Raw genomic sequence first — 24704 nt, 5'->3', positions numbered from 1 at the left:
AAGGAAGTTGTGACACTGACATATGATGTTGTTCACTTGGACAGTCTTGCAGTGTGAGAGATAAGTTTTAGAAGTAGGCCTACCAATATTGAATTTAATACTTTTATGTTTTATTCAACAATGAAGGATTAAATTGATCAAAAGTTACAATCCTAAAAAATGCATCATACTTTTTCACAAAACATTCAAGCAGAACAATTGTTTTCAAAATTGATAATAATAAGAAATTTTTCTTGAAATCATCATATTAGAATGATTTCTGAAGGATCATGTGACACTGAAGACTGGAGTAATGATGCTTTGCATGACAGGAAGAGATATATTATTTTAAATTGTATTCATATTTAATAATATTTACTGTATTTTGAACAAATAAATGCAGTCTTGGTGAGCATAAGATAATTTTTTTTAAACATTAAAAAATCCTGCAGACCCCAATTTTTTAATGGTATTGTTATAAAGGAATTGGATAAATGTTGTTTACAATGATTTTACACAAATACTAGCTTGTTAATTGCTCCACACGTCAAGTCAACTACCCATTTTGTTTGATATGTTTTAAAGTCTAAGGTCACTAATGCCATCAAACCCTGATCTATACATCATTCTACTGAATCATTGTTCCCCTAACGCCAGAAACCGATCCATCATCTATGACTTGATCCAATTTACCATATGGAGGAGTGTGAGGCTAGATTCAGTTAGTCAGTTCAACTGCTAGGATCAGTTTAGAGTCTCAATTGTATGCAAGTTCAAAAATACATTTGCAGTTTTACATGCCTATGGTTAGTCCAGAATGTTTTATACATTTCATGTCTTTTTTCCACTATGATTCACTTGGAGGTTTGGGAGTGTTTCTTTGGTGCTGTTGAGTAAGTCTTCAAATTCTTGGTCCACGCAAATGTACTACAAGAAAACCGATGTTAGAAATAAAGACTTATAAGTATCAAAGGAAATATAAGAAATGAATGGGTAAGGGTCACTCACAGAGAAGTCCAAGAACTCAACTGCAGATTCTGGGTTTGCTTGAACTGATTTTAGAATGGCGAAGCATCCCGCTGACTGCATTGGGTTCCTAGACATCTGGATCATTCCCAAAACAAACAGAATTAGTCATAACACATACAGAAATAAATCTCTTCTGACGCAGAATTGAAAGTTTACGCTCAAAAGCCACTTTAGTATTACTTGCTTGAATAACTCATCTGCTGTTCCTATTCTAATGTTTCGTACTTTGAGAATTCGTAGAGTTGTGTTCACTTTGAGGCCCAGCGCAAAATGCATGGCTCCTTCAAACGGTATGCGATTATTGCTGCAGACAAAGAAAAAAGACAATACTGAAGTATTTTTGGCAATGGAAGTAAAAGTGTTTATGAATGTGCTTGTCATTTCATTGACTGTTTCCTAAGTCTGGTGTTTGTTGATTTCACCACTGCAAATAAATCATGAATAAATGTGCATTGTGAACATTCAAATGTAACCGACAAACATTGAACAATTTCCGCCGTCGACCATCTCATAATTATGGCAATAAATCAAGGCAACTGTCCGCGTGTGCACGTAAAGAAGAATAAGTGAGGGCAGCATTGACTCGTGGTTGAGTACATCCTGCAGTCCATAAATACAGTTAGGATATATAACCATACTATGACGACAGTACCTAATGTTCAGATCCTCCAGTGTATTGTTGTTTTTGAGAGCCTCCTCTAGAGCCACGGCACCTTCTTTGCCCAGGCCGTTGTACGACAAATCCAGGGTCCGCAAGAAGATATTTCCCTTAAAAAATTAAATTCAACAGTAACATGTGCAGAAATTAAGTCCTCCTTTTTTAAAGAGGTCATATCATATTCGACATGCAATCTGGAGGCTATCACATCATTACCACTTGGCACATGGAGATTGGCCTCTGCTGACCCTGCAGCCAATGAGAATGATTGCTCAACATTTAAATAGTCTGGTTTGCTATAAACTAGTCAGTGTTCCTCTGAAACCCTCCTCCTCCCCCAGCTCCACCTGCCTAGATCTGCTATGGGATTTATGTATGTCTATTTATGCAGCATAAAGTATCTGTGTATTAGCAGTAGAAAGTCCATATTGCAGCAATAATCAGCAGCAGCGTAGCAGATTTAGGGCCCTATCACACTCCCAGTGCAATGCAGCGCCAAGTGCGACACAGGTGTTTTGTGTTAGTTTCAGCCTACGTAGTTATAATTTTCACGTCCTGCGCCACGTTGTTAAATAGCAAATGCATTTGCGCTCATTTGTGCGCCCATGGGCATGCCGGTCTGAAAATGAGGTGTGTTCAGGCGCATTGTTGACGCGTTGTTATTTTGAGGCAACTGAAATTGACTTCACCATTGACCAACTGAAACCTGGTCTAAAGTCGATGGCGCATGCAGTATATATATTTTTTTGTTATTTAAAGAGCGCATTAGTAATATGAGCCTATAAGCGCGTCCACAACGCGCGTACACTCTGCTTATTACACACACAGGGCAGCTGCACACAAACATGGCAAAATAAATAAATAAAGGATTACAATGTATAAGTTTATTGGTGTACATAAAGATATGGTGGAATCCAGCTTGTCCCGTAGATGGTCTGCTTGCGTGCTTTAACCTCGCGCACGAGCAGATCCGTTTCCTCTCTGAAAAAGCGTTCAGTCTTTCCGCTATCAAATTCCACCATGTAAATAGTGAATGACGTGAGCGCAACTGGCTTTTAAAGGGAATGGGAGATGAGACTCTGATTGGTTTATTGCACTTTACGCCTAAAACACACCCATTACTGATTAAGAGAATAGGGACAACCCTTTTAGACCGTGCACCGGGTGCGCCAACCATTTTTCGTTAAACTAGCAAAAGTGGACTCAGACTTCCGGCGTGCGCTTTAGACCATGTGCTTAGATTCTTAAAATAGGGCCCATAGTCCGCCAAGACCAAATGCATTAACATTGCCATATTTAATTACCGGCTGAAACTATTCCAAGAGTTGCCATGATGGAAATGCTCTTTATTTATTTATTTATTTATTTATGGACAGGGGAGGAAGTTTCAGTAAGTTTTCATAGTGAAATTAACTATTTTATCTCAAAACATCAAGTGATCTTTGATTCCTCATAATAAGACTCCTTTACTGCATATAACGAGGGATCTAACAGCATTTTACTCTATCTGAGTTGTTAAAACTTGACTTGATCAATGGATTTTAGGCTAAAGTAAATTCTTAGCATGAGTGACTGACTCTGGCGAAGGATGGACTTTATTTTTCTCTTACCCCCAGGCCTTCAGCAAATGCAATGGCTCCTTTTCCACGAATGCAGTTCCAAGCCAGATTGAGTGACTTCATTCCCGTGTTCTCGGCAATTGCAGAGCCCAGGATTTCCCCTGAGGGGAGGAGAAAGATGCAGAGCAACATGGGGGAGTTACTGTTATTAATTCAGAGTTAATGTGCCTTCCACTAATAATTTGATTTCTGTATGATCTAACTGAGTAGTAATTTAGGCCCAAAATATGGTGGTTCCCTTGTGAGTGACCCTCTTCCTTAAATAAAAAAAAAGTTATAATATAATAATATGATATAATAATATATTATATTAATTAAAATATTATAAATGTGTGTTTCAAATTTTATCTTGAAAAAGTTATTTATTATTAAATTGACACTGTATTTTCTTTATGCCCACCCATAGTTTACCTTTAGATGCATAAACCTGAAGAGAAAGAAAATTAAATAATATAAAAAAATTTGAGCAGTCTCTTAAAAACAAAGTGGGTTAGGGTGTGATGCCCTTGATGTAAAATCATGGGTCCTGAAGCGAAACCAGTTGAGAGCCACAGATTTAGTTGAACTTTTATCCAAAACAACTAATTACAAGGACAACCCCCTGGAGTAACCTAAGGTCAAGCATTCAATGCTGATCATTTAGATTTCACTCCTTGCTGGGATTGAACCTGCAAACGTGCAGAAATTAATACTTTTATTCAACAGGTCTGCATTAAATTGATCAAAAGTGACCGAATTTTTTTTTGCTTTACCATTTCAAAGAAATGTTGTTCTGTGCATCAACAACATCCACAAAATCCAAAAACATATTAAGCACCACAACTGATTTCCATACTGATGATAATAATAAGAAATGTTTCTTGAGCAGCAAATCATCATATTGGAATGATTTCTGAAGGATCATGTGACACTGACGACTGGAGTAATGATGCTGAAAATTCAGCTTTGTATCACAGGAATACATTACATTATAAAATATATTCAAATAGAAAACGGTTATTTTAAATTATAATAATATTTACTGTATTTTGAAAAAATAAATGCATCCTTGGTGAGCAAGAATCTTACAGACCCCGAACTTTTGAACGGTAGTGTATTACGTACAATAAATACTAGCATTTCCTTAAACTGTTTCCACTTGAATGAATATCATATTCATTTTATATGACTATATCAGGCCTTATTGAGCATATTTTCAATGGTCACCAGGGTAGCCTGCCAAGAATAGGCAAGCAGTGTATGATTATTAAAAGAAAGCCATCACCATATGTAATATGAACAGAGATGTGCCAGTGGATTAAGGATGTATGAATCATGGCAGGTCATGGAGGAGTTCCTCTTGATGATTATATGCAATAGGCAATTTCCCTATTTTCACAGTGTCATTCATGCTGACAGCTATGGGGCTTTAGGACCATATTCTATATCCCTCATCATCATACTGGGGTCTCTGATTTCATTTGAGATCCAGCCCTCTGGATATGGAGATGTTCGCAAATAGGAAGATATTGTGCTTGTGTTAAAGCTGAATATCAGAGAGCACTTAGCTATAAAAAACAACATTATTTTGAAGAATTGCTTTTCCATACATTCTCACTGAAAGATAATCTTTGGTGAGCCAGATGGGTTTGAAAACAGCAGATTTGAAGGGTTTTATCAGCAGGTTTTGCCACTCTGACATAATATCTATGTTTGTCAAAATATTTAAAAAAAAATTTAACAGAGTAGGTAAAATTTTGTTAAAAACAAATGCACGACCTCTAATTAAAGTTGGCATGAAATGGAAGTTTTCTGTTGCAGGATAGCAACTTCAAAAAGCTCAGTTTTCGCAGTACAAAAACGCTAATGTAGCCTGAGAGTTCTCTTTTGCTTAGTGAACTGAAGCTAAATCATCAAAATTTTTTGCCTAGACATTTTATTTTATTCCACTCGGGAGACTGTAAAATCATCAGCATAATCAAAGTAAGAGAAACTGGCATATTTAATTTGATTCCCGTTTTGGAATATTACAGTGAAGGTAATGTTCTTTTATTATTATGCATGTGTTAGGTCAAATCTCAAGCTGTTTTATTCTAGTACTTGCCATACTAAGTGGCCATGCAATGGTCTTCCAGTTCAAGTGTTATGTGCAAGTAGTCAACATTAGGCAGCCAAATACACTAAATGCCCGTTTAAAAGCAAAGTTATTGAAGAAGAGGTCTGCCATAATCATGTCTAAGCTCAAGGAGTGAATCTTTCAACCACAAGCTTTTCACACCTGCTATATCTGCGAATCTGTTGTGACTCAGGTCGAGTTGCTGGAGTTTCTGGTTGGCGATCAGAGCTGGAGACAGGTGTCTGGCCGCTCGCTCATCCAGATGGTTCCCGGAGAGGTTGAGAGAGAATAGGGTAGTGTTTTCCAACAGCATGCTGGACAGAGCCCTGGCTCCATATTCACCCATACGGTTTTCTGACAAATCAATTTCTGGGAGGGAAAAACACAATCAACTGCATAATCATTAAAAGTTTTACTTTTAAATTTACAACAAAATATCTGAGTTACTTTTTTAAATAAGTTATGCAAGTTACTTTCTGAACTCTTGTCATTATTTGAATGTTTCAATCTTGTACAACATGTCGATTTTGCTACACACTCAAAAGGTCACACACTGGATCTTGTCTGCACTACTGGTCTACATAATGTTTCCGTGCTTGGTTCTCAAATTGGACTGTCTGATCACCTCCTCGTTGAACTAAACTGTGAAATGCCTCTTCCCCGCCTCAGGGTGAAATCTACTATAACCTTCCGTAACCTCAATTCTGTTAATCCATTACTGTTTTCTGAATCTGTACAAACTCATCTCTCTGATATTACTGAACACACTAGCTCTCTCGATATCCTTACCAAATATAATGCCTGTATTTCCGCTGCCCTTGATACACATGCCCCTCTTAAAAGTAGAGTTGTACCTTCTACACACACGTCTCCCTGGTTTACCCCTGCACTTCGCAATCTAAAAACTGCTGGTCGTCGTCTTGAACGCCTTTACAGGAAAACCGGTTTGACTGTTCACCTTACTTTTTACACTGACCATATTGTACAAATCTGCTAGAAACACTGCACGCTCTGGTTACTACTCTACTATTATCAATAATGCATCCTCTCCACCTAAAGAACTATTTTCAGTAGTCAATAAACTCACCAACCCTCCTGCACCTGTCATTAGTAACTCAGCAGACCTCTGTGAGTCATTCCTGCATTTCTTTTTAAATAAAACTGATAGCATTCACAATCATTTCCCATCCATGATCTCTCCTGTCTACACACACGACTTCGCCACTGCTTTTACTCCTGGTACTCTCACTGATTTTGCCCCCCCCAACCCCTGCTTATATCTCTGAGCTAATCAACAAAGCAAACACATCTTCCTGTCATCTTGATCCAGCTCCTACTACTTTACTTAAAAAATGTGCACCTGTTATTTCTCTGCCGATTTCACTTCTCATCTCCCAACTACTAAGTACTGGTTCTGTTCCTCTGGAATTAAAAACTGCTGCTGTCACTCCTGTCCTAAAGAAACCAGGCCTCGACCCTACCAACATGACCAATTACAGACCAATCTCAAATCTACCATTTCTTTCGAAATTGCTTGAGAAAGTGGTCGCTGCCCAACTTCAAACACACATGTCATCTAACAACCACTATCAATGTTTTCAATCCGCTTTCCGCACCCTCCACAGCACTGAAACAGCACTTCTTAGGGTTGTCAATGATCTCCTTATGGCCACTGACTCAGGCTCCACCAGTATTCTAATTCCTCTAGATATTTCCTCTGCGTTCGACACAATCTCTTGCAGTATTCTCATCTCACGACTCTCTGCTCTTGGTGTTTCTGGAACTGCCCTATCTTGGTTACCTGTCTGATCGTCAGCATTATATCTCTGCCCGCCAGGCTAAGTCCACTACTGCCTCTGTCCCGCACGGTGTTCCCCAGGGTTCTGTTCTTGGGCCTCTTCTCTTCATCATCTACATGCTCCCATTAGGTAACATCATCCGTCAAAATGACTTCAAATTCCATTGCTAACGCAGATGACACCCAACTATACATCCATTCACAACGCAATGCTCCTTTTCCCAAAAATTCCATATCAGCCTGTATTGATGATATAAATGCTTGGATGACCAGTAATTTTCTCAAACTAAACACTGATAAAACAGATCTACTTCTTATTGGCTCACCTCGATTTACATCCTGTTTCTGTGTTGAAAATGTTCACATTGCTGGAGTTTCGGTTAAACCTTCCACTACTGTCAAAAACCTTGGTATAATCTTTGATTCATCTCTTTCCTTCCTTCCACACATTTCCTCTCTCACTAAGTCTGCCTTCTTTCACCTTCGTAATATCGCACGCTTACGTCTATTTCTGAACATCAGCGATGCTGAAACCTTGGTTCACGCTTTCATCACATCACCGCTTGATTACTGCAATTCTCTTTTCTATGGCTTACCCAACTCATCTATAAATAAAATCCAATACATTCAGAACTCCGCAGCTAGGGTCCTTACATACACAAAGAAATCTTCCCACATTACTCCGATTTTACGCAGACTTGATTGGCTACCAGTACGTTTTCGTATTAAATACAACAGGTGTGCCCAACCCTGCTCCTGCCGATCGACTGTCCTGCACAGTTTATCTCCAACCCTAATTAAACACACCTGCATCAGATCCTGAAGACCTTAATTGGTTGCTTCAGGTGTGTTTGATTAGGGTTGGAGATGAACTGTGCAGGACAGTCGATCGGCAGGACCAGGGTTGGGCACACCTAAACTACAAGATACTCCTTATCACATTTAAAGCACTACATGGTCTTGCCCCCACCTATATTTCTGATCTCATCCATACCTACTCCCCAGTTCGCACACTTAGATCCTCCGATACCGGTCTTTTAAAGATCCCACGGCACAAACTGTCATCATTTGGTGGAAGGGCTTTTTGTACTGCTGCCCCAAATCATTACACTATTTCAAAACTCACCTTAAAACGTATCTTTTTGCTACTTGTTTCCTTTGATTTCTATGTATATGTACCACTATCTCAATTTATTTTTTATTGTTTCTATGTCATGTTTCTATGTCATGTTTATTTGTACTTTATTGTAAAGCGACCTTGAGTACTCTGAAAGGCGCTATATAAAATAAACATATTATTATTATTATTATTAATTCACATTTATTTGTATAACGCTTTTCACAATACATAATGCATGTGTCTACATTACAATTTAATGTATTTAATTTCTAAATAATTTATTTCAGAAATGTACATATAAGTCACGCAGTTAGCTAAAATGTATTCATTTAAGGCAGAAACAATGAGCTCATTAAAGTAATTATCACAAGTTGTGAACATAATTAATACAATATAGAATATTTACACTACTATTACACAACTATAAGCTGCGCCCTCTACTGTACAGTCATGAATATGCATTTCCTTGCCAAAAACAGAACTCAATGAGAAAAAGTAACGCAAAAGTAGTGTAACGCATTACTTTCCATTAAAAGTAACTAAGTAATGCAATTAGTTAATTTTTTAGGGAGTAATATAATATTGTAACACATTACTTAAAAGTAACTTTCCCCAACACTGATGATAATCTGCAAAAAAAAAAAAAACTTTCAGTTCCCTTTCGTAGTCACTCCGAGTTACGTCGGATGACGACGAATGGGGGTTTCGCTTAGAACACCTATCGACTTCGAGTATTACAAAACGAGCCAATGGCGATGAAATGCCATGGGTCTGCGGAATTTGCATAGCGTATCTCCGCCCCACCGCGTGGGTATAAAGGAGGACGCCGGCAACATGCAGGTATGTTTTGGCTTCGGAGCCAAGAATATTTCTTCACTCCACAATCATCTCTGACTTCGCTCTATGAGACGAGCTTCTCTCTCCGGTGTTGGTGTGACGGCGATCTGCAGCGAGCTCACAGTGCCTGCTGATCTGTGCAGTGATCTGCCAGTGTGTGTGTGTCTCCCTGTGCGCTTCAACATCGCGGAGTTTTTTTCTCCTCTCATAAAAGAGCTCGCACGCGGCACGTCTTTTTAAAGACGGCTCGCCCGTGCATTTCTGGTTGCAGCGGACTGGTATCGGACTCTGATGGGCACGAGCGCTGTCTAGTGTGTTTGGGCTTTGATCATGCTTGAACAGCGCTCGTGGATGACTCATGTTCTCTCTGGGAACGTGATCATCGCGTCATATATAGGTCGAGACTCGGTGAACTCGCAAGAGTGAGAGTCCCCTCATCCACTACCCGATCTTCGGCTGGTGGACAGGGTGACCTGAGGGTGTTGGTCTGGAACAAGGCGCCGACTCTGTGTCCACTCCCCAGCCCCCCCTCTTTAATGACGGTGCCCGCTAGCGAACTGATGATTACACGAGTCTACCCTCGGGTGGCCCGTGTGTTTTCATTTGAAGCTACAGAGGATGATGCTGTGTCTGTAGCAGCATCACTAGGTGGGCTTGATTCTTCTGGAAATGACGACTCTTCACAGCTGCCACCCTTTGGTGTGCATATGGCTGTGCCTGAGTCTGATCTGGAGATGATGGCCATGCTTTCCCGGGACGATTGGTTTTTGGGTGAGGCCGCCGACGCGTCCACGGCAAACCCCAATATCTTTCCTCCCGGACGTGCATGATGAGTTCACGGGTCCTCTCGTTGGTCTCATCCGCCTTTCCTCCCCTCAGGGGCCGCTGCCCATGGGTACACTGGGGTTCCCCCGGTTGAACGCTCTGTTGCCATGCTACTGTGTCCTCAGAGTGCTTCCCGGCGCAATCCTAAGCACCCGTCCAAGCCTGTAGTTCTTTTCGTCACAGTAATCTGTGGCGAAATCCTATAGTGCCACAGGACAGGCAGCTGCCTCACTGCGTCCCATGACCGTTCTGCTGGTCTACCTGACCCAGACGCTCATGGACATGCAGGAGGGCGGGACTGACCCGAGGCTCTTCAGTGAGCTGCGCGCCGCCACTGACCTTGCTCTCCGAGCGACGAAAGTGGCCGTACGCTCTCGGAGTCAGGTGATGTTCACCAGTTTGGGGCTGACCGGTCTGATGTGCAAGATGTCGGGCGGACCCGTCTGCTCGACACCCCCATCTCCCAGGTCGGCCTCTTCGGCGGTGCGGTTGAGTGCTTCTGCCCACAGTTCTCAACCGCCCGTGAGCAGATTGAGGTTATTCTGCCCGACGGCGCCGCCGTCCGCTCAGATCCCTCAGTCTGCCCACCGCCGAAGGCTCCCTCCCACGGTTCCAACCCCGCCCGTTCACCCGGGCCTGGCTCTGGAAGACCGTAGGGGGATGCCACAGCCCTCTCCAGCCCCGCACCCCGCTAACGCCGGGTTAAGCAGCACTTTTGAGATGGGCTGCTCAGAGATGAGACTCAGTTCTTTCCAGGAGTTGGTAGCAGGGCCACTCCTTTCCCCGGTGGAGGGCTGGGGAAGAATCCTTATTCAGGAAGAACTGACTCTCTCCTCTCTGAGCATACAGAGTTCTCGGACGACACAGAGCGCCGCCCACAAGCCGTGCTCTCCTCTTCCCCCTCTGCCCCAGAGGTGGTTGACACGGCGTGCCGTCCACGGACCGTTTCGCCCCTGTCCCCCTCTGTCGCCAGACCCCTGACAGAGCAGGCCCCCGTGGAACGCTGGTCCTTCCCTGGCCTCCTCTGTCAGGGTACGGTTATGACCTTGCCCCCACACCGGGCCGCTATGCCGCCCTCGTCTGGGCTGGTCATTTCCGCTTCGCTGCACCACCGGGGGGACGTCTGTGGTTCTTCACTCCGCTGGCACAGTTGGGAGCCTGCACTAGAGCTCCCTATCCTTTCCGCTGGGTCGTGCGAACCATCGGCTCGGCTATGCGATTCAGTTCGCACGGTCTCCTCCCGGCTTCACGGGAGTCCGCTCCACTTTCGTCGGTGGCTATGCCCCTATCATGAGAGCGGAGGTTGCTCCCTACTGGCGAAGGGTGCGATTGAGACTGTCCCTCCAGCCGAGATGAGGTCCGGGTTAACAGTCCCTACCTCATTGTCCCGGAGAAGTCTGGTGGGTTACGGCCAATCCTGGACCTATGCATCTGAACCGCTCCCTTCTCAGGCTGCCGTTCAAGATGCTCCTGGCCAAACGCATTTCTGGATGTGTGCGGCCACAGGATTGGTTTGCAGCGATCGACCTGAAGGACGCCTACTCTTATGTCTCCGTTCTCCTTCGACTCAGACCGTACCTACGTTCTGCTGTCAGGGCGCGCGCATGTCAGTACGCTGTTCTCCCATTCGGGCTAGCCCTGTCTCCTCGCGCCTTCACAAGGTTGTTGAGGCAGCCCTTGTTCCTCCATGGGAACACGGGGTTCGCATCCTGAACTATCTCGGTGACTGGCTGTCTTAAGCTCACTCCTAAGACCAGGTTTGTGAATACAGGGACCCAGTGCTCCGGCACCTAGCTCGTCTGGGCCTTCGGGTCAACTGGGAAAGGAGTAAACTTTGCCCCGTGCAGGGGAGCTCTTTTCTCGGCATGGACTTGGTCGCCTTCTCCACTCAGCCATTAAACAAGAGTGCGGTCCCACTGAAATTGTTTCAGAGGCTCCTGGGGCATATGGCATCTGCAGCTGCGGCAACGCCGCTCGGATTGCTTCATATGAGACCGCTTCAGCTGTGGCTTCGCGATCGAGTCCCGAGGTGGGCATGGCATCATGGCACGCTCCGAGTTACAGTAACTCCGACCTGTCGTCAGACCTTCACCCCGTGGTGGAACCTCAGTTTCTACGGGCCGGTGTTCCCCTAGAACGAGTTTCCAGGCATGTTGTTGTCTCCACAGATGCCTCTTCCACGGGCTGAGGCGCCATGTGCAACGGACATGCTGCCGCGGGCTCCTGGACAGGACCCCAGCGCCTTCTGCTTGTCAATTGCCTCGAGTTGCTGGCAGTACGCCTTGCCCTGCACCGTTTCCTCACGTTGCTCAGGGGTCAACACGTACTAGTCCGTTCAGACAATACCGCGACTGTAGCGTACATCAACCGTCAGGGTGGTCTACGCTCCCGCCGTATGTCGCAACTCGCACGCCACCTCCTCTTATGGAGTCAGAAGCACCTGAGGTCGTGCTATCTACATTCCGGGAGATCGGAACTTTGCAGCCGACGAGCTGTCACGGTTTCGGCCCATCTCCGGCGAATGGAGACTCCATCCCCAGTCGGTTCAGCTGATTTGGGACCAGTTCGGGGACGCACAGATAGATCTGTTTGCCTCTCACGACTCGACCCATTGCGCCCTGTTCTATTCCCTGACTGAGGGCTCTCTCGGCACGGATGCACTGGCGCACAGCTGGCCGCGGGGCCTACGCAAATATGCGTTTCCCCCAGTGAGCCTTCTCGCACAGACCTTGTGCAAGATCAAGGAGGACGAGGAGCAGCTCATTCTGGTTGCGCCGTATTGGCCCACCCGGACCTGGTTCTCCGAACTGGTACTCCTCGCGACAGCACCTCCTTGGCCAATTCCTCTGAGGAAGGATCTCCTTTCTCAGAGACGGGGCACCCTTTGGCACCCTCGACCCGATCTCTGGAGGCTCCACGTGTGGCTCCTGGACGGGACGAGGCAGGTTTGAGTACCCTGCCACCAGCGGTGGCGGCTACCATCACTTCCGCTAGAGCATCGTTCACGAGACATGTCTATGCGTTGAAGTGGAACCTCTTCGTCAACTGGTGCTCTTCTCGTCGAGAAGACCCCAGGAGATGCTCGATCTCTGTCGTGCTTTCCTTCCTGCAAGATGGGTTGGAGCGAAGGCTGTCTCCCTCCACCCTGAAGGTGTATGTGGCCGCTATCGCCGCATATCACGAAGCAGTTCAAGGTAAGTCTCTGGGGAAGCACGACCTGATCGTCAGGTTCCTGAGAGGAGCGAGGAGACTGAATCCTCCTCGCCCTCCTCTCGTTCCCTCTTGGGACCTCTCAGTGGTCTTAAATGCCCTGCAGAGGGCTCCCTTTGAGCCTCTGCAACCAGTTGAGCTTAAGTTCCTGTCTATGAAGACAGCGCTCCTGGTTGCATTGGCCTCCATCAAGAGGGTAGGGGACCTGCACGCATTCTCCGTTGACGAAGCGTGCCTGGAATTCGGGCCCGGTCACTCTCACGTGATCCTGAGACCCCGGCCTGGATATGTGCCCAAGGTTCCCACCACTCCCTTCCGGGACCAGGTGGTGAACCTGCAAGCGCTGCCCCGGGAGGAGGCAGACCCAGCCTTGGCACTGCTCTGTCCAGTACGCGCTCTCCGCGCTTACGTAGACAGAAGGCAGTGTTTCAGGACCTCAGACCAGCTCTTTGTCTGTTATGGTGGGAGACTGAAGGGAAAGGCTCTCTCAAAGCAGAGGTTGTCTCACTGGATAGTGGACGCCATTGCTTTGGCTTACCAACAGCAAGGCCGACCGTGCCCCCTTGGTGTGACAGCCCACTCCACTCGGAGTGTGGCTTCCTCTTGGGCTCTAGCACATGGCGCCTCGCTGGCAGACATTGTAGAGCTGCAGGCTGGGCGACACCCAACACATTCGCCAGATTCTATAATCTCCGAGTGGAGCCTGTGTCCTCTCGTGCTGGACCCGCTCAGGTGTCTTCGCTTGCTCGCCAGTCCACTCCACGGACTGGATACGTGCGATTATTCCTCAGGTGAGCCTTCCTCTTTGAAGCCCTGAGTTCCTCCTGCACTGTTGACGCTGGCGCCAGTGTCTATTGCCTGGGCGTCGGCTAGGTGCCTCCGTGTGCATGGTTCCTCCCTGAGTAACCCCCACATGTGTATTTCCACTGTAAGCCTCCTTGAGCATGTGTCTTTCCCTTGGCAAGCCATCTTGCCCTCCTGGAGTTGAAAGTTGCCACCCCTCGGGCTGGTCACTTCAGTGTTCCTCCATATGTAGCCCTCCGGCCATATGTGTATCTTAAGTCCTCCCTACGGGTAGGCATGCTGCGGCATATCTCCTCTGAGATATGCTTCCCAGTGTACCTTGGTATTCCTGTGTTAAGTAGGACTCCTTCGTCTGTGCCAGTATCACGACAGGGGGATCAGACTTTCGCAGGGCACTGGAAGACAGCTGTGAAGGTGGAGTGATTTCACGGGGACCCCCATTCGTCGTCATCCGACGTAACTCGGAGTGACTACGAAAGGGAACGTCTCGGTTACGTATGTAACCCTCGTTCCCTGAGTAGGGAACGGAGACATTACGTCTCCCTGCCACTTCCGCTGTACCGCTGGGCAGACGCCTGAGTTCAGTCTCGGCTCCTCAGCGAAGACATACCTGCATGTTGCCGGCGTCCTCCTTTATACCCACGCGGTGGGGCGGAGATACGCTATGCAAATTCCGCAGACCCATGGCATTTCATCGCCATTGGCTCGTTTTGTAATACTCGAAGTCGATAGGTGTTCTAAGCGAAACCCCCATTCGTCGTCATCCGACGTAACGTCTCCGTTCCCTACTCAGGGAACGAGGGTTACATACGTAACCGAGACGTTTTTCTACTTCCAAATTTCACGTATAATTCAATGTTTTTGCTTGCCAATTCTTTGTGAAATTTCCTAGCCATTTCTGAGAGAAAATAGTTTCAAAGTCAATCCTACACCTTTTTTTTCAGTGAAAGTGTGCGTTTAATAAACAGACATTAAGGGTCCGTGTACTTTTTGATCATTCAATTTCCTGTTTGTTATGAAATAACGAGAAATTAAAACCAGCCCATTTATTCATTTTTAATGAGATTTTGGCTCGATTTTTCATTTTTTGTTTGTGGTTTACAAATCAGTTTATGGGTTCGATATTTCATTCGCGCACGTGGGCGGCGCTGAAACGCCCCTTTCATCTGATTGGTCAAACCGCTCTGCCTTCAGTACGAGCTTTTCTTCGTGTCATTAGGCTACTGTTGCATGATGGGGGCTACATACAAATCAACAGAATAACTAATTTCATTATTCTATCATTTAAACTGGATAATTTCTATTAAAATACCACTTGCAGTCAGACATTTGAACACCAGAGTATGAGCTTAGATATCATAATACAGGACATGAACAATAAAACATCTTGCAAAATAGGCCTACTGGGTTCTAAAAGATTCCAGACTGTCCGATCGCCATGTTCCTCCATAAAATACATGACAAGACTGTCTCTATGAGGTCAAAAAGACTTGAAGTTCACACTGCTAGTGAATCCGAAGTAAAAGTCCAACAGGAAACAAGCCAGCATTGTAAAGTAGAAGCAGTGTGTGTCACCTGTGATGTAGCAGTTCTCTTTGAGCATGTCAGCGATGGCAGCGGCACCCATTCCCTCCATACAATTATCTCGCAGATTCAGTTTCAAGATGGAGGTGTTGGTTACCAGAGAAACCGCCAGAGCTTTGGTTCCCTATAGAGGAGTGTTTTTAAAATGTTAAACGTTGTTTTGTTACCCTTTATGCCGTGTGTCCACAAAAGCATTTTTTCCTCAGACAAGCGGTGTTTTTAAAAACGCCAGAACCGTGACAACAGACACGAGCGCAACATTCAGGTTCCAGAACTAAACATCACACAAAAAAAGTGATTTTTAACTTATAAACCTTAAAAAAAGAATATTGATATGGTATATGGTTTTTACTGATCCATCAGCCCACATTATTTTAACTTGGGCCTATTTTTAAATAATCATGTTTAACAGTGAAGTGGGAATCCTCATGAAAATTAAAATTACATTACTCATAATTCTGCAATAAAATCTTGACCAATCAGAGAACTGAAACAAACAAATCACGCCGAATAGAGTGCAACAGTCGGGTTCCGGGAGTAGCCTAAAAATTCCATTAATTCTCTTTATAAGGAAATTGATTTTGAACTAGGCTATAACTTATAAAACGTTAAAGACAGCATATGTAAGCTACGAAGTTGTTAACTTCTGCTGAAGCCATCAGCTCACATTATTTCAACTTATTTTTTAAAATAATCGTGTTTAACACTGGAATTCGTTGTGAAAAACTACGTTACCCATGATGCTGTACAGAAAAATACACCAATCACAGAATCGAAATAAGCAACAAGCTCCAAAATACCTCTTTAGCCCCGCCCACTCCAATGAAGCACTGCGAATGGCGTAATCGAGTCGATCTCTCTGCGCTCTCTAAATACTGAAATGTTAGTATATATATATCTGCGAAAAACTTAAAATATAGTGTTTTTATACATGTAATCAACATTTGTAAATGAGTAGTTTTATATTTCTCTATCGTTTTTATTTCAATTATGCTCTTCACAATGCTTCATGGGATTGTAGTTCTTTGCCTCATTAAAGCCGTCTGACATTAAATCTGTTTCTTTGCTCTTACCTGTGATCCCAATCCATAATGCATCATGTTGATTTCACTCTGTTTCATATTTCGGAGGAAGTAGGATACAGGAATTACGTTCAGCATCTTACAAGCCTCTTTGTAAGGAGACTGGCCTGTAGGGTCATATGCTTGTTTTTCATCTAAAACACAATCAGAATTCCTCTCAGTTGTTTGATATATCTTGTATAAATTATGCAAATTGGTAAAATATTGACAGTTGCAATGAAGATGAAAGCAAAATTTCTCAATCAGGACAGACAAACACAGACAAGAACAAGGATGTTATGAATGGTTGCCATTGCATTGCAATGCGGTTGCTAAAGTGTTCTAAGTGATGTTTAGCTTGTTTCTATTTGGTTTATAGGGTGTTCTTACTAGCCCAAGATATGAGTCAAGGTTTGGATAGTTAGCATAGCTATCTAGTTAGCCATTTCCCTTAATGGGTTAGTTCACCCAAAAATGAAAATTCTGTCATTAATTACTCACCCTCATGTCGTTCCAAACCCGTAAGACTTTCATTCATCTTCAGAACACAAATGAAGATATTTTTGATGAAATCTGATAGCTTTCTGTCCCTCTATTAACAGCTACGCAACTACCACTTTGACGCTTCAAAAAGTTCATAAAGAGATTGTTAAACTAATCCATATGAATCAAACGGTTTAGTCATATCTTTCTGAAAAGACTCGATCACTTTATATGATGAACAGATTTTATTTAGTCTTGTATTCACATTCATCAACTCACACATGAATGAATGAATGAATGAGGCATTTATATAGCGCTTTCATAAATATACTACTGTATACCCAAAGCGCTTTACAATCATGTCAGGGGATCTCTCCTCAACCACCACCAATGTGCAGCCTCCACAGTATAACCATTATACGTGGAGCAGAGAGAGAGTGTGATGGAGCCAATCAGTGGAAGGGGATTATTAGGAGGTCATGATTGGCAAGGGCCAATGTAGGGACTTTTGGCCAGGACACCGGGTATTACACCCCTACTCTTTACGAGAAGTGCCATGGGATTTTTTATGACCACAGAGAGTCAGGACCTTGGTTTAACGTCTCATCCGAAGCACATCAGTAAACAGAAGCTCAAGCATGTTTGATTGAGGTGCGAGAACCAGTGTGGTTCATTCTCGTGTTACGCAGCACGTTTGAGCTTCCTTAAGAACCAATGAGGTTCATTCTCGTGTTATGGTCGCCAAGTAAGTACTTATTCAAAATAATAATTTTTCAATTAATCAATAATTGTAGACGCAATTTTGATGCAGACTTTGTCAAAGTTTGAATGTAAATAAAAGCCTAAATTCAATCTGTTCATCATGAGTCTCTTCAGATAATATGGACTAAACCAATCTCTTTATGTTAAAGTTGCGTTGGCTGTGAATGAAGGGACAGAAATTTCTCAGATTTCATTAAAATATCTAAGTAAAAATATAAAAATAAATAAAAAAACTATTTCTCCGTTGATGGCTATTCAAAAATTTTGGAAAAAAAAAAGTTTTTTGTAAGCAACAAATAAATTGTAGATATTTTAATGTATTATAGTAGATATTTTGGGGCACTTTTAAAAACTATTCTATTATTCTATAATATTCTGTAAAAACTTTTTTTATAATACAATATTATAATTTAGTGTTATTTTAAGTGCTATTTTATAAGACAAACAATATATTCGTAAATATATGAATATATTGATACATAAAATGGTCCTGTGTCTGTGGCCCCTCCGTCTAAATAAGTCTAATAAAAGTAATAATAATAATACTTTTTATTTATAATGCACTTTTCTCATATTAAAGTGCCACAATACAAGAAATACAAATGTAAATATAAATGCAAAACAATAAGAAATGGTAATAATACTCAGAAGATAACATAGAAAAACTGCATAGAATCTGATTGTCTGTAACACAAACATTGCGGGGAAAAGATACTCATTGAAGTTTAAAACATAAAATTAAGGGTCTACTATTATTGTTATGAGCAAAATGATGCTTTCCTCAGCAAGCACCGTTAATCAGTTGATACAGAAGATAACCAATGTGGCGTATTCACACATGCAACCTTACAGCTCAACTGAGATGAACTGGTGTGACTTTGTAAACCAAATACGACAACAGTGTATCATTGTTTTTCATTGAGATGCGCAATTATCATGAATATGGAAAATTCCCAAGCCATTCATTAAGCTATGCGGAGGCACACAGCAGTAATCTAGCAGATGGCTATCTCTAATAAGCTGAATAAACAGCCATCAGAGAGATAGTGAGAGATGGATCAAGCCATGATTTATGTATATGTAGAGGATTGTGTAGGTGTTTCGGTATCTGCAGAACAAGCAGGTGAAAAAAGAGAAAGAGAGAGAGAAAGAAAGAGAGAAGCCTGTCTGAAATTACAAGCATGACTCATGGCTGTTTGCCTGTTTTATTCCCCATTGAGTGGAAACATCAAATTCTCTGCCCCTTAGCTCTTTGACACCCTCTATCAGAACGTGTATCATCCACGCCCAACCCCCCCGCCAGCCCACTCTCTCTCTCTCTCTTTCTCTCTCTCTCTCTCTCTCTCTCTCTCTCTCTGTTCATATTCACACTTTCACTTTTAATAAGAACTCTCACTGTGAAATCTGCTGAGTTCCAGGTCTATGTCAAAATCTTGGTCAGCGATGACACACTCTTCCTCCAGCTGCTGTCCATCACCTGGGAGGTCTCGACCTTCATCCACCTCGTCTTCTTCATTCGTATAATCTTCATTCTGTTGGGCCATTCTTATGCTTTGATGCTGGCTGGGGGATCTAGGCACTCTCTGAGCAGAAGGATGCATGTTTTCAGGCAGGGAATATGCTCAGAAATGATAACTCATTTAGCCGTCTGTCCAAAGTTGTACTATTTTGTCTAATAAGTCTTATTAACCCTCAAACTTTTTCAACATTATTCAAAACTTTCTAATAAGACTTTGTTCCTGATAACATTTCCATCCATCCATCCATCAGTCTGTCTGTCGTGTTACCGTTCACTTGTCTACAAGTCTTATAAACCTCTAACTTTTTCAAGGCTTTTTCAACCTTATTCAAAACTTTCTAACAAGACTTTGTTCCATCCATCCATCCATCCATCCATCCATCCATCCATCCATCCATCCATCCATCCATCCATCCATCCATCCATCCATCCATTGTTCACTTGTCTACAAGTCTTATACACCTAAAAACTTTTTCAAGGCTTTTTCAACATTATTCAATCCTTTCTAACAAGACTGTTGTTTCTATAAAAAAAATTCTACAGTATGTATAAAATTTCCATCCATCTATCTATCTATCTATCTATCTATCTATCTATCTATCTATCTATCTATCTATCTATCTATCTATCTATCTATCTATCTATCTATCTATCTATCTATCTATCTATCTATCTATCTATCTATCTATCTATCTATCTATCTATCTATCTATCTATCTATCTATTGTTCACATGTCTACAAGTCTTATAAACCTTCAAACTTTTCAAGGCTATTCAAGCCTTTATTTTTTTCTATAAAACAAATTTCTATAGATAACATTTCCATCCATCCATCCATGCATACTCAAAACTTTCCAATAAGACTTTGTCAAGCCAACATTCCAACAAACAAACTTGTCAAACTTTGCTGTTCTAGTTAAACATTACAGTTATATGAATTTCTACATTTCACTTCTGAATGGTGCACAATTCTATCATTTTACTTCCACAAAGTGACATATTTCCAAATGAAACATTCTGTGAGAAAAAAAAAAAACATACTGTAGGGTAGGAATTGATTTTTTTGGATTGTGTAAAGTACCAGACCAGAATGGAGCTGCAGATGGTTTGTGGTGAGTGGTTGAAAAGTAACTGTGTGTGCCCACTGCTGCTGAGATGAGCGGGCGTTTACTATTCATTTTCTATGGGAGCTGAGCGACAGGCTCATGCGGGGGATTCTGGGATTGACAATGGTGAGAGCATCAAAAAATTGAGAAAACCTAAACTACAATGAGACATAAACAAACACTGGTCTCACATTCCAATCAAGCTCAACATATGCTAATGATAGAGTGTGAGTTTCTGATGAATTTGGTGTTTAAATTACATCATTATTTACAGGTGTCCAAAAAATTGCAGGGGTCTTCTTTTGAAAGCAGTCTATTATGCTCACCAAGGCTGCATTTATTTGATAAAAAAACCCCAGTAAAAACAGAAATGTTCCAAAATATCATTACATTTTAAAATAACTATTTTTTATTTTAATATTTTTTAAATGTAATTTATTCCTAACAGCAAAGCTGAATTTTCAGCATCATTTCTCCAGTCTTCAGTCACATGATCCTTCAGAAATAATTGTAGTCTAGCAGGAGAAATAGGTTCCCATTTACCCATTTGGCATTTTTTTGTAACCTGGATTTTTGGGACCCTAATGGTGTCTAGTTAAGAATTTTTGATGTTACAGAGGTCAACTAATGTCCCATGGGTTCGTTTGGCGGCCATCTTGAAGTGATGTCAGGGCTAGGGGCGAAAAATGCAGATTTTTATATCTCCTGAACCAGACAACATAGACAAGATGAACACACTTTTTCATATAATTCTGACATCAGGAATCAAATGGAAAGGTCATTGATATGGTACAACCACTCTTTATTGGTGAAAAATAGGCAATAACACATTTATTTGGCTCGTACCGATGTAACTTTTGCCATTTTGTTTTTGCAGTAGTTTCCTACATTAGTCCTATTTGTCATATACCGATGAATGAGGCGTTAAATCATGCAGATTATTGAGGAGGGGTGTGCTTTATCTCCCAGGATCACCATAAAGCCATCAAGCCACACACTAGCAACCATTTAGAGCACCCTAGCAACTAGTTCCATAGACTTCCACTGAAAAAGTTCAAAGGGATGTCTTTGGATAGAAGTGTCATAGAAACATGAGGGTGGGCTCATTTGCCTCGGATTTAATATAAATATATGGTATGGTTTAAATATAATTATTTTGAAGTGTTGGTGCTTAATGTAACACTATCTAGTGTAAATGATAAATCACGTTTTAGATTTGTGCTGGCTACTGTATACAGTCAACCAGGGCACCATACAGACTTTATCAAAGAATTTGCTGATTTTCTATCAGAGTTAGTACTGGTTAGAGAAGTCCTAATTGTTGGTGATTTTAAACATGTAGATAACGAAAAAGATGGATTGAGATTGGCATTTAAAGACATTCTGATCTCTATTGGAGTTAGACATCACATGTCAGGACCTTCTCATTTTCATAATCGTACTCTAGATCTAATATTATCGCATGGAATCAATATTGATGCGGTTGAAATTATACTGCAGAGCGATGACATCTCAGATCATTATCTAGTGCAGGGATGGGCAACTCCGGTCCTCGAGGGCCACTGTCCTGCAGAGTTTAGCTCCAACCCTAATTAAACACACCTGAACAAGCGAATCAATGTTTTCAGGATTACTAAAAAATAATTTTTGTCAGGGTTGGAGCTAAACTCTGCAGGACAGTGGCCCTCGAGGACCGGAGTTGCCCATCCCTGATCTAGTGTATACTCCATCTAGCCAAGGTTGCAAAGCGAGACCGTGTTTTATAAATATATTCCTGATCAGTTTCATCTCCTCAGCATCCCAGATAGCTTAGAAGAACTCGATATTGCGACAGAAACTTTTGACTCTCTTTTTTCCCAGCGCTTTAGACACAGTTACTCCTTTGCGCTTAAAGAAGATGAAAGAAAATAGTCCAACACCATGGTACAGCGAGCACACTCAGGCCCTTGAGAGAGCAGCCAGAAAAATGGAGCACAACTGGAAGAAAACAAAACTATTGTTTTCGCATTTCATGGAAAGAGAGGACAATTGCGTATAGAGAGGCCTTAAAAGCTGCTAGATCTGCTTATTTTTCAAACCTAATAGAAGAAAATAAACAAAACCAGGTATTTATTTGAAATAGTGGCTAAATTAAGGAAAAATAAAGCTTCAACCCCAGACGTTTCCAAGCAGCACAGCAGTAATGTGCAAAAAGGTGCATGGGAACCTATTTCTCCTGCTAGACTATTCTAATGTGCTGATTTGCTGCTTAAGAAACATTTCTTATCATTATCAATGTTGAAAACAGTTGTGCTGCTTAAGATTTTCTGCATTTACAGCATCTATTTCTAAATTTCGTAACATTATAGTTGTCTTTACTGTCACTTTTAATCAATTTAAATTTCAATCCATCCTTGCTCAATGAAAGCATTTTTTAAACCCATTTCTTCAACAGTAGTGTATTATTTTCTTTAACTCAGATGCCATTTAGATGCTTTTATGGTGGATATGTTTAGGCTAGGTCAAAAAGTTTATTAAATTGACACTGTATGTTTACTTTGAGTATTCTTAAATTAAGTTAACATTTTCCGCCCCAATTAAATGAATGCATATTTATTGTATTGAAAGTATTCATAAACCATACTTAAGACATTCACACTCACTACTTCAGCAACAGTGGACACACGATAGAAGGGATTTGGGATTTCAGAAACCAGTGTTGAACCTATCATAGGCTAAACCATGCCACTTTCCAAACCCTAAAATCCGATTGGTTGAAAGGATGTTGATCCAGAAACATGTGCTAGTCATCATGTTTTTTCTAACATACAAGGATATGTATAGCTTTTAAACCTTTTGGGGACCCTTTGACCAGAAAAAAAGTTCTAAAGGTCCGATATGGACTACTGTCTGGAGGACTCTTTTTTTTACTTTTTTAACATCAGAAAGAGTCTATGAGGATATGCATAGGTTATAAACCTTTTGAACAATTCTTCTGCAGCATTTATTAATTGTTAATTTAGTGAATGTTCATTTCTACATTTACTATTACATTTTTAAGATCAAAAGTTGCATTTGTTAACACTAGATAATGCACGATGAACTAACATGAACATGAACATTTTAAAATAACATTAACAAAGATTAATAAATGCTGTAAGAATATATTGTTAGAAATGGTGAAATATGAGCATGCACTCACTTGGCCATCAATACTTCCTCTGCTGTAGACACTTCTGGGTCTGCTGACCGGCCTGCTCGCAATTCCACCCAAATCCTCTTCTTTTCCTCCTTCATCTCCATTATATTCACACACAGATGGAAGAATACTTTCTTTTGTCACTTTTTTACCCGCTACCATTCTGGGTATGTTTTGAGACTTTGTGATTGTTTTGTTCAAACTAAATCACATTTGATTCACTCTGCTTTCCCAAGTCAGACAAGATCGATATCCTTAAATTAAATCAAATCTAGGAGAAAGCAAATCAGTGCTGTGTTGTCTCCTGTTGCCCCAGAATAACCTGCTCTGTTGGAGGGTCATGTTTGACTGACAGTCACTTTGACTAATTGTAGAGCTGCATTTTTGGGCAGTTTGTCCAATCATCAGTGGAGCCTGAACAGCGAGGGTGGGCTATTGTTCAACTCATTTGTTTTGTTGACTGGTTTCCATGGTGTTACTTCTCCTCTCATACAGCCGCACTCAATCTTTTTCTGCAGTGAGTGGTAAGAGAGAGATAAACAATTAAATAAAACTAAGAACATACTTCTCCCTTCAGTACAGATATCAGCTTCATTATAAAAGCTAAATAATCAGTTGCTCTCTACACAATTTAAATTAAACATAATTTTATAATATATTTATATATATATATATATATACTGTGTGTGTGTGTGTGTGTGTGTGTATTGTTTTATGGTGCGTAACTCGGCACCTTTACCTTTTTTTTATTATTCTCAGGTTAGGTAAGTAAGTTCAATCGGACCTAAATTAGAAGCATTTTAAAAAACGAACAATTCGGACCGAAAACTTCTCTGTGGTTTGTTTAAATGGCTTATAAATCAATGCCCTGGTAGGCAGACGTTATAAAAATAGTCAATTTATTTATTACAATTAATATCTCCAGTACAAGTATTCTACAAATACATAAGTATTAAGCAAAGTAGAAATATCAATCAAGGCAATATCAGTGATTTTGCCAGAGAAGCTCTTCAGGTGTTCACAAAGCAGCATATGAG

General features: G+C 41.8%; 1 protein-coding gene across 1 annotated transcript; it reads right to left on the bottom strand.

Annotated features, from left to right (window-relative positions):
* Positions 1 to 88: 88 nt before the first annotated feature.
* lrrc74b (leucine rich repeat containing 74B) lies at positions 89 to 23996 on the bottom strand. Its single transcript, XM_077241655.1, has 10 exons — positions 23671 to 23996; positions 19261 to 19447; positions 16632 to 16774; positions 15550 to 15682; positions 5543 to 5749; positions 3277 to 3386; positions 1661 to 1776; positions 1234 to 1312; positions 988 to 1083; positions 89 to 906 (listed from the first exon to the last, which is right to left on the bottom strand). Exons 1-10 carry the CDS (start codon positions 23827 to 23829, stop codon positions 811 to 813), a joined length of 1326 nt encoding a protein of 441 aa, XP_077097770.1. The 5' UTR covers positions 23830 to 23996; the 3' UTR covers positions 89 to 810.
* Positions 23997 to 24704: the final 708 nt, after the last annotated feature.

This window comes from Siphateles boraxobius, unplaced genomic scaffold, assembly GCF_051911475.1.
Source record: "Siphateles boraxobius isolate OS27281-9 unplaced genomic scaffold, OSU_SipBor_1 24, whole genome shotgun sequence".
Classification (NCBI taxonomy): Eukaryota; Metazoa; Chordata; class Actinopteri; order Cypriniformes; family Leuciscidae; genus Siphateles; species Siphateles boraxobius.
Note: the sequence above shows the minus strand (reverse complement) of the source record. Positions and strands in the feature narration are given on the sequence as shown.